Raw genomic sequence first — 14,451 nt, 5'->3', positions numbered from 1 at the left:
TTTGGGATGGAAAGCCTTAAAGATCATCTAGTTCCATCCCCTCTGCCAGGAAGGGGCAAGGACATTCCACTAGACCAGGTAGCTCAGAGCCCCATTCAACCTGACCTTCAACACTCCCAGGAATGGGGCATCCTCAACTTCTCTGGGCAGCAACTTGTGAAGTGCTGTGATTTTTTTGATGAATGCTTTAGAGAAGTCACTGAAAAAATTAATTTGGAGTTTGAGCCCTTTGCAGTATGTGAAGCCTATTGCAATTTCAGACCTTCCACTTTTAAAGTAAAGGATTATGACTTAGTTATGAGAGCAATAACCTATGTGCATAAATTGACTTGGGAACTCTGTGAAAAACCAGAATGGAATCTTACTCTGTGTCTATTAAACAACAGTGAGTATATGCTGGAGGATAATTGATAGTAATCTTGTTTATTTAATATATTTTTGAGATGAGTTTAAAATTAAGGGCATCGTAGGCATGGATTATGTTTTGTTGCCACGTGTACCATCAATGCAGGATATTTTCCAAAATGTTTGTATTGCTTGTTTAGAAGGACATGTCTGGAACTTTATTGAATGACATTAAAACACTTAATAGAATACTTGTGTATCCAATGCAAATTAAAGTTCAGTGTTGAAAATGAATTATTTTTAGGATTTGGGAAGATTTTGCTCTTCACAGTTTGGAAAGTAAACGAAAGACTGAGTTGTGCTTTTCACTGGTCGTTTTCAAGGAATTCTCTGGTGTGTTATGTGAGTGGACTTAACCTGGGCTAATGGGTTAGCCACAGTATGTGCTACCTTTCTTTTCCTGTTCTCCTACACTATTTGGTGGAATATGATGCAAAAGAGGGGACAGTAGAATGAGAGTGAGTTGATTGGAAAAATTCCTCTACATGAGGACAATTTGTAAGTTTGTGTAGGAAGCAGTAAGGAAGGCATGGAGGTAATTTTGGTGGAGGTAGGCTGATTTATAGCATGGAAAGCGAGATTCTGTTGTGTGTGTCACAGGTTGGCTCGGCATAACACCTCCAAAAACCCAGAGATCTTGAACTACAGGCTGAGTTGCATTTCTTTCCATATTTCTTAGCTGTATGTTTGAGAGTAGTCTTTGCACTTCCAGTACTGTTCCCTTTAGGAGCAATAACATCTGTATTCAGTAACTTATTCTAAAGCAAAAAATGTTTTTAATGTTTTCTACTATTCCTTTGTTCTGCATAATCATCTCTATTTCCACGAGTCTTAAAATTCTGTCAAAATGAGAAAGGCTTTAATTATGTTGAGGTCTTTAATTATGTTGATGGTCTGCCTTCCATCATATTTGGAGAAGTAACTGGCAGCAGATCCTCCTCTCCCCTGGAGAACGGGGTGTGTGGTGCTGTGCGCCTTTTGATCTGTGAGCTCTCAGCTCTAACATAATGATGGAATTTTGCTGCAGTCTTGCAAGTTACTCATCTTTCTCATACATCATTTTCCAAATGTGTTTCAGGGGGTGCTTATCTAACTTAATTGTTTTCTCCTTCTGCTCCTTTCCAAAAGTTCCTCTGTAAAATTAGTTCACTACATTAATAAGGTGGTTATGATCCAATATAACAGATTTCCCATTTACTGCCTTAATCATATAACATTAAAGAAATTAATTGTGTCTTGATATTTTTAGTTTATTGTGCAGATAGCACAAGTTTAGTCCTGGAGATAATCCTGTAGTGAGCTGAAATGGCTTCTTGCAGGATAATGAATGATTAGAGGTATGGATGATTGGTGATGCCAAATTTGAAGACAACACCGGGATCTGGTATTAAAAATGCATGTGATTTCCACCTGATACCTGAAACACATACTGCTGGTACATGATTCTTGGTTAAAATGTAAGGTTTTGTCATTAACTTGTGTGCAAACAGCCAATCCAGCAAGTGGACTAAACCCTGGACTTCAAATAACAAATTCACACTGAGTAGCTATCTGTTGCCTCAGTTAGGTACAGCTTCAAAGTATATGCTAAGATTTTTCCACTACAGCTTTTTATCTCTTCCACAAGTTCAGCATGCCCTATACAGATGCTTAATTTGTATGCTGGGCCCTGTGATAAAGCTATTTCTGTCGATGAGATTCCAAAATTGTAGGCACTGATGTCAATGCAGATGAGGTTAGCCTAATTTGGTCAAGAGAGGGCTATGCCATGCAAAATCTTCTTTACATGGGCACATAAAGGCCAGTGCCAAGACTGACAGGTGTCCAGTGGGTGGCAAGGAGCTTCAGAGATAAACATTCTTGTTGTACTGCTACAATTCTTGCTTCTTTAAGAAACAATGTAATAATTATATGGCAGGTTTCAGCATCCCTGTGGGATAACTAAGGAAAATGGAACTGGAACATAGTTTTACAAATGTAAATCTTTTTAATCCTATTGAAATAACTTCTTTTCAATGCTTAGTTCAGTATCTGTTTAGTGTTACAATCTTGACAATGAAAGTAGTGTCCTGTTACCTTCAAAAATGGCATGCTAAATTCAGAGGTGTACTTCTGCGAAATCCCTGTAAGAAAAATTACTTGAAAGTGGTTTTTAATTGTGGGAGGTCTTGGAATGTTGCAAATGTGGTAAAGTGCACCCTTGGGTTGAATAATGAGAGTGTGTACAAGGATATAGTATTTGAGAGAAGGTTGTAGAAGGATATTAGTTGTAGTTGGAGAAGTCCCTAGATTTTCTCCTTTAACTTTGCACCTTTTCTATGACAATGTGTCAGCTGTGAAGTGTATCAAAAATGTATTAATCTATTAATAGAATACTGTCTTTGTATCCTTATTTCCATACCTTCTTCCATCCCTCCCCTAACAGGATTGCAATCGTACATTTTTTGCCTTGGAATTTTTAAAGATTTCTTTTGAGCTTATAATTCTTCCATTTGTTTGTCAGCTACTTCTTTCTTTGTACTGACTTTTTAGGAAAATAAACAAAACCAAATCCTCTTTCTTTATATTTCTTACACTGACATTTCTTTAATGGAAAGCTGAGTCTTTTCAGTGTATTCCAGTCTCAAACACAGTAGTTCTTTTTCAGTGCAACACCTGCAGACATGAGGCACAACACTAAAAGCTCTCTCTGTTTTAGGGTCAGCTTTGTCTGTGGTGGATGAGAAGCTGAAATAAGTAGATTTGGATTTTGATGACAAGTGTTTGGATGCATGGATTGCTGGCACCCACATACTGACAGAATATTAATGCAAGGCAATAATTACATGTTTAAATCTGTGTAAATGTCTGTAAAACATAAGATTTGCATGAAAATATCTTTATTAAACTTCATTAGCAAATTTTTAAAGCATGTGCTGTAAGAAAGCTTCATTGGCTACAGCTCATAGAATGAGAATTTAGAAGTATGTGAAAAAGGGTTGTGTTGGTAGTTCAATAAAATGAAAGGTGGGAAGCTGGCAATAATATATTATGGCCTGGAAAGTGAGGGAAGGTGTTGAAATGGCAGGTGTGTGGCATGGGGAAGACTAGGGTTTTCAGCTTACTGTCTCATTAGAGCTTCTTCAAGTTCGAGGGCTTCAGGTGAAACTGACCTGCCTATCCAATTTAGTTGAAATTTGTCAGTTTATCCTTAACTGGAAAATGAAAAGCATTTTTGGGTATGGTGGGCAAGCAAATTCTGAAATAAGTGTTTAGTGTGGATGCATCTCTAGATGAATTTCCTCTGGGAAGAACATTGTAGCAGAAACTGTAACTGTTGTGGTTTGGGCTTGTGTATGGTGTGTGGGGTTTTTTTGTTGTTTGACTTTTGTTTGTTTTGGGTTCTTTGTTAGTTTCATTTGTTTGTGTTTTCTTTAAGTTTGAAATGTTAGGGTTTTTTTTGAGGTGAAAGAAGTTGAATGTAGTTCGTCAGTCTTCTCTGGATTTCATATATTATAATACCATGTGTAGCTTCTTACTTTTGTGCTTTGTCTTTTTGTGATCTTTCTTTCACATCTATTTATTCTTTGTAACTCTGTGATGACTTGAGGTTAATTATTATTTTCATTTACTATCTTATTGTACATTAAATACAATGTTGATTTGTGAATTTGACAGCAAATGGTGTAACCAGTTGCAGTGTTTGTCATCTGTAGTTCTTCAGTAACTTTAATGGGAATAATTGAAATAGAATGAAAGCCACTTTATTTCAGATGTTCTGTTGCTGTCTCTGCTTAATTTGTGAAAGTGAATCTTCCAGCTTCCCCCTTGAAATTTAATCTTTTTTGACAACCTAATATTTTTGTGTGATGGCTAGCAAGGAAACAGAAACAAATATGATTTTATTACTGTGTTTCAAATATCTAACATTGTTAAAGCTGTTGAAGCTTTAGCATATGCCAGTGTGCTTAGGGGGCTGCTGAAATGTTTTAGATTTTGCTTTGTTTCTTTTTTCCCTGTGGTCATTGTTAATTTTTTAAAAATGAGATTTCAAAATTGAAAATCCTTGCTTAAAGTAAATGGTAACTGTGTTGCCTGGGGAGTCTCAGTAAGTGTGAATATTTTAATTTTGTGTGAACTGTTCTTTAAATGCTTTCTACAAAGTGAATTGAAGTGTGTGTGAAGGGGTTAAAGGTAGCTTTTAGCGGTGCTGGATTAGGAAAACTTGCTAGACAAGAACCAGGCAGGAAGATATTACTTTAGGCTTAGAGAGAGGTGAGCCCTCATAGCTATGGGAGTACCCATCACTTAGTCAAATAGAGGCTCTTAGTTGTTACTACAGATTTTATTCATTTCCTTTTCCTTCTCACAGGATGTGAATGAGAGAGAAGCCCAGGGAGCAAGGGAAAAGGAGCACCTCACATTGTACCCTGCCCTTGTGCCTTTTAGCCTTCATTTATTGCACTGCATTGCTCTCTTGTCTGAGTTCACGTGCTAGACAGACACATCTGTAGAAATTCATACATGAGCTGCTGTGTGGGGAAGGCTCTGAGTGCTTCCTGTGCTCCCCCTTTCCACACACACACTTCTGGAGGCTCTGAAGAATCATAGGTGAGCTAGTAGTGTTCACATAAGCATAAAAGTTATTGGGAAAACTTCTGTCCAAGGCAGAAAGCTTAAACCTTGAATTTAGAAGACAGATTTGTGTCCTTTGTGTCTTCCATTGATAATTTGTAAAAAATTGTAAGATACAACTTCTGTGACTTTAAGTTCTGTAATTTCCTTTGCTGGTTGTTGTGATGTGTTGACAATGTTGCTGTGCCTTTCTGTGAGATTGTAAACTCAATGTTTTTTATTTAGATTCCCATTTAAATATAGCACAGTAAGATGATCTTTCACTGTTCAAAGGATATGCTTTAGAAATAGAACATAATTTTTTTTATTCCAAAGTCTAAAACATTGGTAGCTTTTCTTGTCACACATTACTGTTCAACTGTTCTCACTTAAATAGCTGGGTTACTTGCAATATGTGAAGTACGTGGGAATTGAAATTACTGTTTGTTTGCTTCCAGTATACCATTCAGTCTCAGCTGAAGGTATATTTAATAGTGAAACATAGTAACTTAGAGTAGCTAAAAGTCAACTTCTTGCATCTCAACTTCAGAACAGTCTACCTTTACCGAGTGGATTGCAGTCTTGAGACCCTGGTGGAACTTTTGTAACAATGGTACAGTTCTTTAACTCTTCGAAATCATCTTTGAAAGATTAATGCATTTGTATTGAATCTCTAAAATTTGCCCAGTTTCCTGCTGTGAATGAGCAGGTGGCAGTACCTGCCAGCAGGTGTGGACAGGTATAGGCTGCTGCAGATCAGTCCTGATTGAGCATCTGTACAACTGCTAATATATTCTCTGTCCAGGGTGATAAGACTCACTACATCCAAGGGTTAAAAAATGAGTATTTCCTGAAAAGTAAATGATAAATACGTGTGCATCTTCTTTGTCCTAACTTTTTCATGCATTTTTGTTCTGTTTATTTCTTTAAAGAGGCTTTGAAAAAAGTGGTGTATAATGTCTTTCCAAAATCTCTTCTCTGGAGAGAAGCAGAAATCTTAGTTCTGTGAATTTAAGCAAAGGCCTAAAATGCCATAGTAAGTAAATGTCCTTTGGAGACTTGTGTCTGAATAAATCAGAGGAAGAGTACTGTATTATAGTGATGGGATTTGTTTTACCTAAAAGTGCATTTCTACATTTAAATTATCTAAATTGGGTTGGTTGCCACTGAGCCAGTTTATACCATACAACACTTTTTCTTATGAAAGCACATCTAGCTAAAGAACTGAAGTTCATGATATGACAGAGGCACTGAATGCTCTAAGCTGTATTGCAGAAGAATAATTTAAAAAAAAGTAAACTGTTTCAAGGTGTTTAATGTATGCAAGGAAGGTAAAAAAAGTGTTCTTATATACCCCTCAACTACAATGTCTATGATTTTGCCTTTTTCAGTGTTACGTGTCTATTTCTGTTAACCTGCAAAATCATGATGTTGAGCAAATAAGAGGAAAGGATTAAAACAGCCAACCGAAAATGCAGTGTTTAATAATGTGCTTTTTTGACAAAAATTTATATGATTTGGTTATAAAACACAGACCACCTCTTACCTCTTTTAGGAATAAAAGACACATAGCATAATCCTGATAGTTTTCTATTGCTATGTTGCAGTAGCAATAGAAAATATACAGAATGGGTGATGGTACAGAAATGCAAGTTGTTGACTTCATCCATTGGGATTGTATCTTTTCTAAGGGGGGTTTCTTTCCTTCTCTATTTTACTGAGGGCTGAAATGGAAGATTTCTAAAACTGAAAAGTGGTTTTGAAAGGTATAATTTCTGCCCTCTGGATCCATAGCTGTCTTTGACTTTCAAAGTTCATGTTTTGGAGTTCTCAGCCCTTGGTTTAAGATCAACCAGCCTTTTGAGTTCGGTTGTAATGAGTTAGGCAGTTTGGTGATTTATATAGGGTCATGGTCCTGAAGGTGAATTTTGCTAAGTGTCTTGATTTTCATGTTTGTTTATGGCTTGCTAGCTGATATGTAGCTTTTTTGATGAGTCATTGTCCTTGGAATTATTCAGATGTGTACATATGGCATTTAGGGACATGGTTTAGTGGTGGACTTGGCAGTGCTGGGTTAGTGGTTGGACTTGATGATCTTAAAGGTCTTTTCCAACCTAAATGATTCTATGATTTTGTTGATAAACAGCTAGAGTATTTGGCATCTTGTACCTAGTGCAACTTAGGCTAACAAGGCAATATTTTAAATAAGAAGCTGAATTTGAAGTAAAATTATTAGATAACATTTTAAATTAAGACGTAAATAGAAGTAGCACTTGTAGAAATTGGTAATTGTATATACGTTGTAAAATTCTAGAAGTTCTGCTCTCAGTATCTAAAATGAGCTGTGTTTTTTTTCCCACTGTGTGCTGATGAATTTGTAAATGACAGGCTTATTCCTCTACTGCCATTACATACTGTTAATATAGTAAAGTTCCCAGACTGGTTCACAGCAAGTAATAGGTCAGTCAGGAGTGTATCCTAGAAATCAGTGTGCCACAAGCCTCTGTTCTGGAAGGGGATGTTTGAAGGGCAAAGGAGACTCCATGGAGGTTTCTTATCTGGGCCAGGTGTACAAGTGCATGCACATAGAAATCAGGTCATTCTGGCAAGTAGGAGTGATAAGCAACAGGCCTCCAACTTCAGCATAAAAACTGAGTGGTGGTGATCTACGAAGTCCTGCAGTACTTAAAATGCAGCATCATTTGAGACCCAGTAGTGTTACTGAAATCTGGATTTTTTGAAGGTGTTGGTATTACTGAAATGTTTTTTGAAGAGTTGGAGCGTTTAAAGACAATTCTGCACAAACAGAAGTTACTAAGCTTTGTAAGGCAACCCTGAGTCATTCCTCAGGGCTGATGAACTTCAGGAAAATAAATAAAAGTAGAAAAGCGTTGGAACAGATGGGTATTAGAAATATACAAGTGAAATTGGGATCCTGTACTTTGTACTTCAAATAACAGGGTACATAATAGGAAATAATGGATTTCCACATGGAGCCTTGCAGATCTTAATTCCTAATTAAAGCGCTTAATGGTGGAAGACAAAAGAGGAAAGGATGATTGCTTTGTATATCTCTGTTTGCTAAGATAATGTTTTATTTCTGAAATTGGTGGAAGAAAGTGTTGCTCCTTTCACCTGGGGCAAGACCATGCACACACTCCAAGAACATCTTCATGTGTTTTGAGACAGGGAAACAGAAGACTTGTTAGGGATTGATAGTAGTGATGACAGAGAGGAATGCTTGACATTTCAGAGACTATAAGGCTATTTGTGCTGGAGTTTTATTCAGAGAAGAGTTCCATCTTGAAGCAAATCACCTCATTGTTCCTGTTTGCTGTGCCCATTTGGTTGTTTTCCAGAGTGGTTTTGGTATATGCTAGCCAGGCTTCTTCCAAAAGAAATTAAATAATTTCACTCATTGTGTGCACCAAATGTGCCCTAATCCTCAATAGGGTTGTAGAGGTTTGATGAGTGGCTGGGTCATTTTTGGCAGCTTTGAACCTCCTGTGGTAGGGTCTGGTTCAGGAAGTTGGAGAAAATACGGCCTGCAAAACAAAAATTAAAACTCCCAGGCTTCATACAGTATAGGTGTAAAGATCCGAGCAGCAGCTGTGTTTTAATCTGCTCCAGTTGTGCCAAATTGTAATGCAAATATAGCCTGATGCCATTTATTGTGGGTTTGTTTTTTTAAAGAGACATCAGACTAGTGGTGATTAATTGTCAGGGTGTTTTAACCTTGGCAGCTGTTCAGAGGTAGTGATGTTTTTTATTTCTGTTACAGTTTTTTTGTGGAACTTGACAGACCTTTCAAAAAGTGCTGCATTCATTAAGTGAGGTACCAAAAGGCCTGTTCTGAATGTTCTTGCTTTTGGTTTTGATCTGACTGGTTTTCTGGGGCATGGGGACAGGACAGAAAATAAATGGTTGGATGTAGTGGTTCTCTAGGGATTCACAGGTTGTGCTGAGGCCATGATTATAGCTTAAAAGACATCATAAATATTTGGACTCATGATATGAAATAACAAAACTATCCCACTTAACAAATCTCCTTAATTCAGTAAACATTCACTGTGGTATGTGTCCCCTTTACCTGTGGAGGAAATCAGTTTCTTAATGTTAAAAAAACTACTCCTTCGGTGTTCTGTGCTAACTTTTGTGTTTTGTGCACATATTGGAATTTGCAATTAATTTTTTTGAAAAAAAAAATTGAGGAAGAGCAGACTCTCCATATAATTTTGCTTTCAGTTATTCAGTGTCATTCTTTTTAACTCGTAATTATCCTACACTGTTCCTTTTTCTCCCCCACTGTAGCTCCTTTTTTCCCCAAAGTATTTGAGATTTCTTTGTATTTCTGAAATTAAACACTTTTGTCAGCTTAAAATGGCAGAAATGAGAATGAATCTCAAGGGTGCACCAAGCATGTAGAACTGCATTGCTGAATTATCAGTGTTACTGGAGGAAGTTAGACTGCTTTCCAACCCGGGAAAGGGCTGGGGAGGCTGTAGCCAGGTTCAACCCTTGGAGCAATAAATGAAACCCCAATGCCAGTTCAGGCATGAGTGTGAATGGCTAGAAAGAGAGTATGAAGGATGGCCTAGTATTTAGTGGACTAAAGAAGTTAGACAATGACCATTGGTTTGAACAGTTGCACATATTTAGTGCATTGACTTTCATTGACATTGTTTACAGTACATTGCTATAAAAGCAATTTTGAAATATATTTTGAAGCTCAGTTCTCAGCAGTTCTCCAGATGGCAGAGATAAAAGGAACTTGTGAATATCACAAGTGGTGGAATCTGCTGGAAACAGGCTCTTTGTAGCATTTGAAGGAAAGGCAATATCCTGACTTAGCTCGGTTTTGGCTACTGGAGTTTGATCCTATTGTCTGGCGCACTTGGCTGTATTTAAAGATGATGAAAGGATGTAATCGTGGTTTTACATTTCCTTTGGCATTTCTGTGGGGTTTAGTAAGGTTTTACAGATTGGCATGTCCTCTGGTTGTAAAACTTTCTTGTCGAGTCCAGCATTGGCAGCGAGAGGAGTGGGGCAGAGCACATTGCAGGGGCTGTCAGGTGACAGCTGCCGCCTGCCTTGTGCCTCACTGCTGTGCCCTACTGCTTTCAGCACCGGCGCCCATCGGGGGCAGATTATGCTTCAGCTATTTGGGGTGATCCAATGGGAATTGCATTGATCTGGTGTTTAGCTCTGATCCTTATCAAATGGATTACTTCTAAGGTAGGCCATTTAAAAAATCTGTTTTGAATAATTGGGTTTAAGTAGTTTGAGAGAAAACAAGTCATTAAGAACTTCACAAGTGCTTATCTTTCAGTTTAAAATTGAATTTGTCTTGGAAACATAATTTGCCATTTAAGATTGTGTTTCCCAAGTGTTCATACATTATTTTGTATGTCTTGACTTTTACTTGCCTTGAAGTGGAAAGGAGTGTGTTTGTAGCAGTGCCAGTTAGGAGACGGGGAATAAAAGGGATCTGAAATGGCTTCTGAATGGCAGGAGTTGGTTTGTCTCTGTTTCCAACAGATTTTCAATTTTATAGCACTTTAAAGCCTTTGTGAACATAAGGAAAAACAATTTTAAACATAGCGAGAATAGTACAAATTAGTGTATTTTGCTTCCTGGACAGGATATCCTTTTTGTATTGTTGATTTCAGAGTTGCAGGAGTGGAAATACCAGTTTTGTTTGCTTATGTGAAATATCTACTTTACTTACTTTGTAGCCTTTCCATTTGAGATCCTCATGTTTTGAAAAATGCATGCTAATGTTAGGATTAAGTTTTTACCCTCTCATTGCATAGAATCTAAGTATTCCCATAATGGATATTTGTGCTAGTAAATATAGGTGAAATTGTTGTCTGGAGATGAGACCAGGCTCTTATCAACATAGTTTGCTGCATAATCTGGAATTAATTCCAAAAGGAGGAATAAATTTGAGTGTAGGATTATGAAGGAGAGCCAGAATCATTTGAGAGAATGAAGAAACAGAAAAAAACCCAGTTTCTGCATTTACAGATAGATTTGTTTTGTTTTGTTTTGTTTTTGTTGCTGATACATGCTTCTAAAATTTTTATACAATTAACAGGACAATCTGAACAAGCATGAATTTGAGTTTGTTGTGAAAACAAGCTTTGCTAGGCATCCATGCCTGTACTCTTCAGTCATTGCCAATAACATGTTTCTAAATTTATTAAAAGAAAAAATGGTCAGGCTTAGTTGCTAGCACTTGTGACAACTTTTGTCACATCAAGAAAAAAACCAGGATACCCAGTGGATGTTTGCTTGTGACTGAAGGCAGATTGTATAGGTTTACAGCCTGTGTGCTAGACCAGTACATCATCTGCATTTTACTGGTATATTGTTGAACTGCTGACTTTTTGGAACTTGACATAAAAAGCCTGTTCAGGGATTGTCTCTAATCCAGTATGGTCAGAGATTGTTTTAAGGTGGGGAAAAACAGGAATTCTAGGTAGCTGACATAATACAGTTAGGCATAAAATTCCCTGCTGTTTATGATTCTGTTTTTACATGTGCTAGTGGTCATTTCTTTTAAAGAATTAATATTTTTGTGTTCATCCTGTTACCTATTTTGCCATTGCTATTGAGTCTTTCTGCTATTCTGATTTAGTTTCATTAGGCAATACCCCTGTGAGTTACTGTCTTCACTTAAACTAATTGCTTGTGAACTTTTTTAGACTGTACATTCTTTCTGATGAATTGTCAGGCTTTCATTTTGTGTATCTTATGTCGATAAAGCTTTGGATAAATCTTATGCTGCATTATATACATCTGAGGTATATAAGAAAAAATAGCTTACAGATGCTTGTGAGATATATATGTCACTAACATTGATAACTGTCATTTCAGTGATAGCTAAGTTCAAAAATGGTTGCCATCTGTCTTGAAAGGTGATCATGTGAAATAGCTGTATATGGAAGAAAACATTAAAATTATCACATTTGTATATTTGAAGGAAATATGTGTTTCTTATTGTTGATTAAATTTCAGGCAGTATTAATGACATTTTCTTACTGCTGATGTGATAAACTTTCAGGGTAATGTTTTGAACTGAAGTGAAGTTTTTAGTAGTTGTAAGACCATTTTGCAGTGGCTTACCTGAATTCAGTGTCAATTTAAGTGCTTGTAAAGAGCATTTTTCTGTGCTTTAGTGAGTTAGAAACTTGATGGTGCCTTTTGGAAAACTTTTAAATCTTTTAAATACTTGAAATAACTCTTAAGATACATTACAGTCTTTCTTTTGAAATTTAATAATAGTTGGAGAAATAAGGTCTTAACTACTTTGTCATTCTCATGACTTCTAGTTCATAAACTGTCTTATGATCTTAAATGCTTTCCAAGTGTGTATGTTTCAGGTAGCATAACCAGTACATTGCCATGGTATAACATGGTTTAACCAGTTGCCATGGTATAACAACTTCTCATCTCTTGTCTTCAGAGCAACTGAGACTAATGCTCTGATAGTTCTGCAAAGAGCTTAGACTGGAAAGTAAGGAAGGTAAAAACACCTGCCTGGCTGTGTCCTCTGTCTTTTCTTTGCCAGCTTCTGAATAAACAAATGAGTAGCAAAATGAGGGTTATGTAGTCCTTCGAAAAGCATGGATGCTTCTTTCTGATGGCCAGTACAAAATTTTGAAGGCCAACAGCTCTAGCAAGTTTTGTTAGAGAATGAGACCAGGAGTTGTTTTGCTAGCAGTCCCTTGCCAAAATGACATGCCTAGCAGTAAGGCTGGTGCTGTGCTCTCAACAAGATTGGGAAGTCCATGTGATAAAACTGATACATCAATGGAAACATTTCTGTTTGACACAAACAGCAGCAGGTGCTCCGTTTCCAAGTGGTACATGCAAATGCTTGTACTCCCAAGCATCACTGAAGCGGTTTCCCTTTGAAGATGTATCTGTGTACTATTTTGACACGTTGTTCCCATTGCATGGCCTTTAATTACTTTCTATACTCTGTGGAAAGATGTTCAGAGAGATCTGACTTAGATTTAAGTTCTGGTAGATACTCCATTTGCATGTTTTTGCAGAGTCCTTATATCAGTGTTGTTCTGAGAGGATTAATGCATCTTCTAATTTAGTTTGAACTTCTTCCATTCTCTTTACATAAGTATGTCTCAAAAGAAAAGAAAAAAAAGGAAGCTTTTTTCCTGTATTGCCGTTTGGAAGAAAAAAAAATACTCTAGTGCGAAACTGAAGTTTAAGGTGAGGCTTTGAAAGTGGAAGTCCAGTATAGACAATCCTTCCCAGCCATCTTTCTGACATCCTTCTTCACTGCTGAAGCAAAACAGTCCACCCAGTTCAGGTGGCTGTGCTCGTGCCTGGAAAGGAGTAGAACAGTTGAGAACCTCACCTAATCATTTGAAGAATTTGTTGAATCACTTAGGGTCCCGCACATTCCCACCAACCAAGTTGTTCTTGTGCTTGAAAAAGGAACCTGCCTAAACACAAACACATTAGGGTTGTCTTGTCTTGAGCATTAGTAATTCTGTCTGCTTGCTGGAATGATGCTTATTTGTTTGATATTTGTACAGAAGGTCAATATCATTATTAACAGGTACAAATCTTCAGGTAGACTGAAAAGGTGGAGTAGAGATTTAGAAATTGATTATTGTGTTAAATGAGTTAAAAATATTGACAATAACATGAAAACAAGTAATATTTTCAGGTGCCCAAATCCATTCCTAATCCACAAAAATTTCTGATCCAAGGTGTCTGTAGGATGATTCAGTGTATGCTATGGTTGCCTCAATTGTGTAAATAAGGTATGCTTTTAAGGTTAAGTATAGTCTTGGTGTCTTGGCATAGGCTACAGAGAGTGGGCTGTTGATTAGCAGTGAGGAGGGTCGCATTTTTGGTCATCAACTAAGGGTAAAATCCTGCTGATTAAATTGTTTGAATGGTTGCATACTTTACAGAAACTTCTTCAAGACATGTTTGCCTTCCTTCTTATGAATGTGCTGTCTGTCAGATCATATCTCAGTAAAAGCTGAAGCATTGAATCTGGTTGTTCTGTTTGCTGGGTTTAAGTAGTGGAATCTGGGCAGTATATCTTAAAGAAACACACACAGGGTATTTTAAATTCCTTCTCTCTTTCTGCCTTTTTTCTTGCATTTTTCTAGGGTACTGTAGGGGGTAGAATAACAAATGCACTGGCAGTATTATTTGAAGTGGGAAAATACGTGATGCATCACAACCTGCAGTAGGTTGTCTGTTTTGTATTTGCAGGGTAAGCTGGCACAAAGCAATCCATGTCTGGATGAGTGCAATATTATTTGCTTATTTATCACAAGTTGCTAAAAAGCTCTGTACCATTAGCTCTGTCCTTTCTGACTGCCCATCACAGTATTCAACTCTGTGCCTCACTTATTTGCCTGGTCTAAAGATAAAAGATCTGACCACTCATCACCCATCCGACCTATG

General features: G+C 37.2%; 1 protein-coding gene across 6 annotated transcripts in view; it reads left to right on the top strand.

Moving 5' to 3' along the window:
- PDE7A (phosphodiesterase 7A) overlaps nucleotides 1–14,451 on the top strand; it is a 74,713-nt gene that overhangs the window by 22,284 nt on the left and 37,978 nt on the right. The window contains exon 1 of one of the 6 annotated variants that reach the window (XM_079300019.1): nucleotides 10,081–10,233. The exons of 3 other annotated variants lie outside the window; for them this stretch is intronic. In XM_079300019.1, coding sequence (XP_079156145.1) covers nucleotides 10,174–10,233 — 60 coding nt within the window. In that variant the 5' untranslated portion in view covers nucleotides 10,081–10,173. Of the gene's footprint in view, nucleotides 1–10,080; nucleotides 10,234–14,451 lie in introns of those variants that run through there. 2 more of the 6 variants (XM_079300021.1, XM_079300022.1) reach the window with 2 other exon arrangements.

The sequence above is a fragment of the Erithacus rubecula genome (assembly GCF_903797595.1).
Source record: "Erithacus rubecula genome assembly, chromosome: 3".
NCBI classification, from domain to species: Eukaryota; Metazoa; Chordata; class Aves; order Passeriformes; family Muscicapidae; genus Erithacus; species Erithacus rubecula.
The sequence above is the reverse complement of the archived record's forward strand: the minus strand, read 5'-3'. Positions and strand labels throughout refer to the sequence as shown.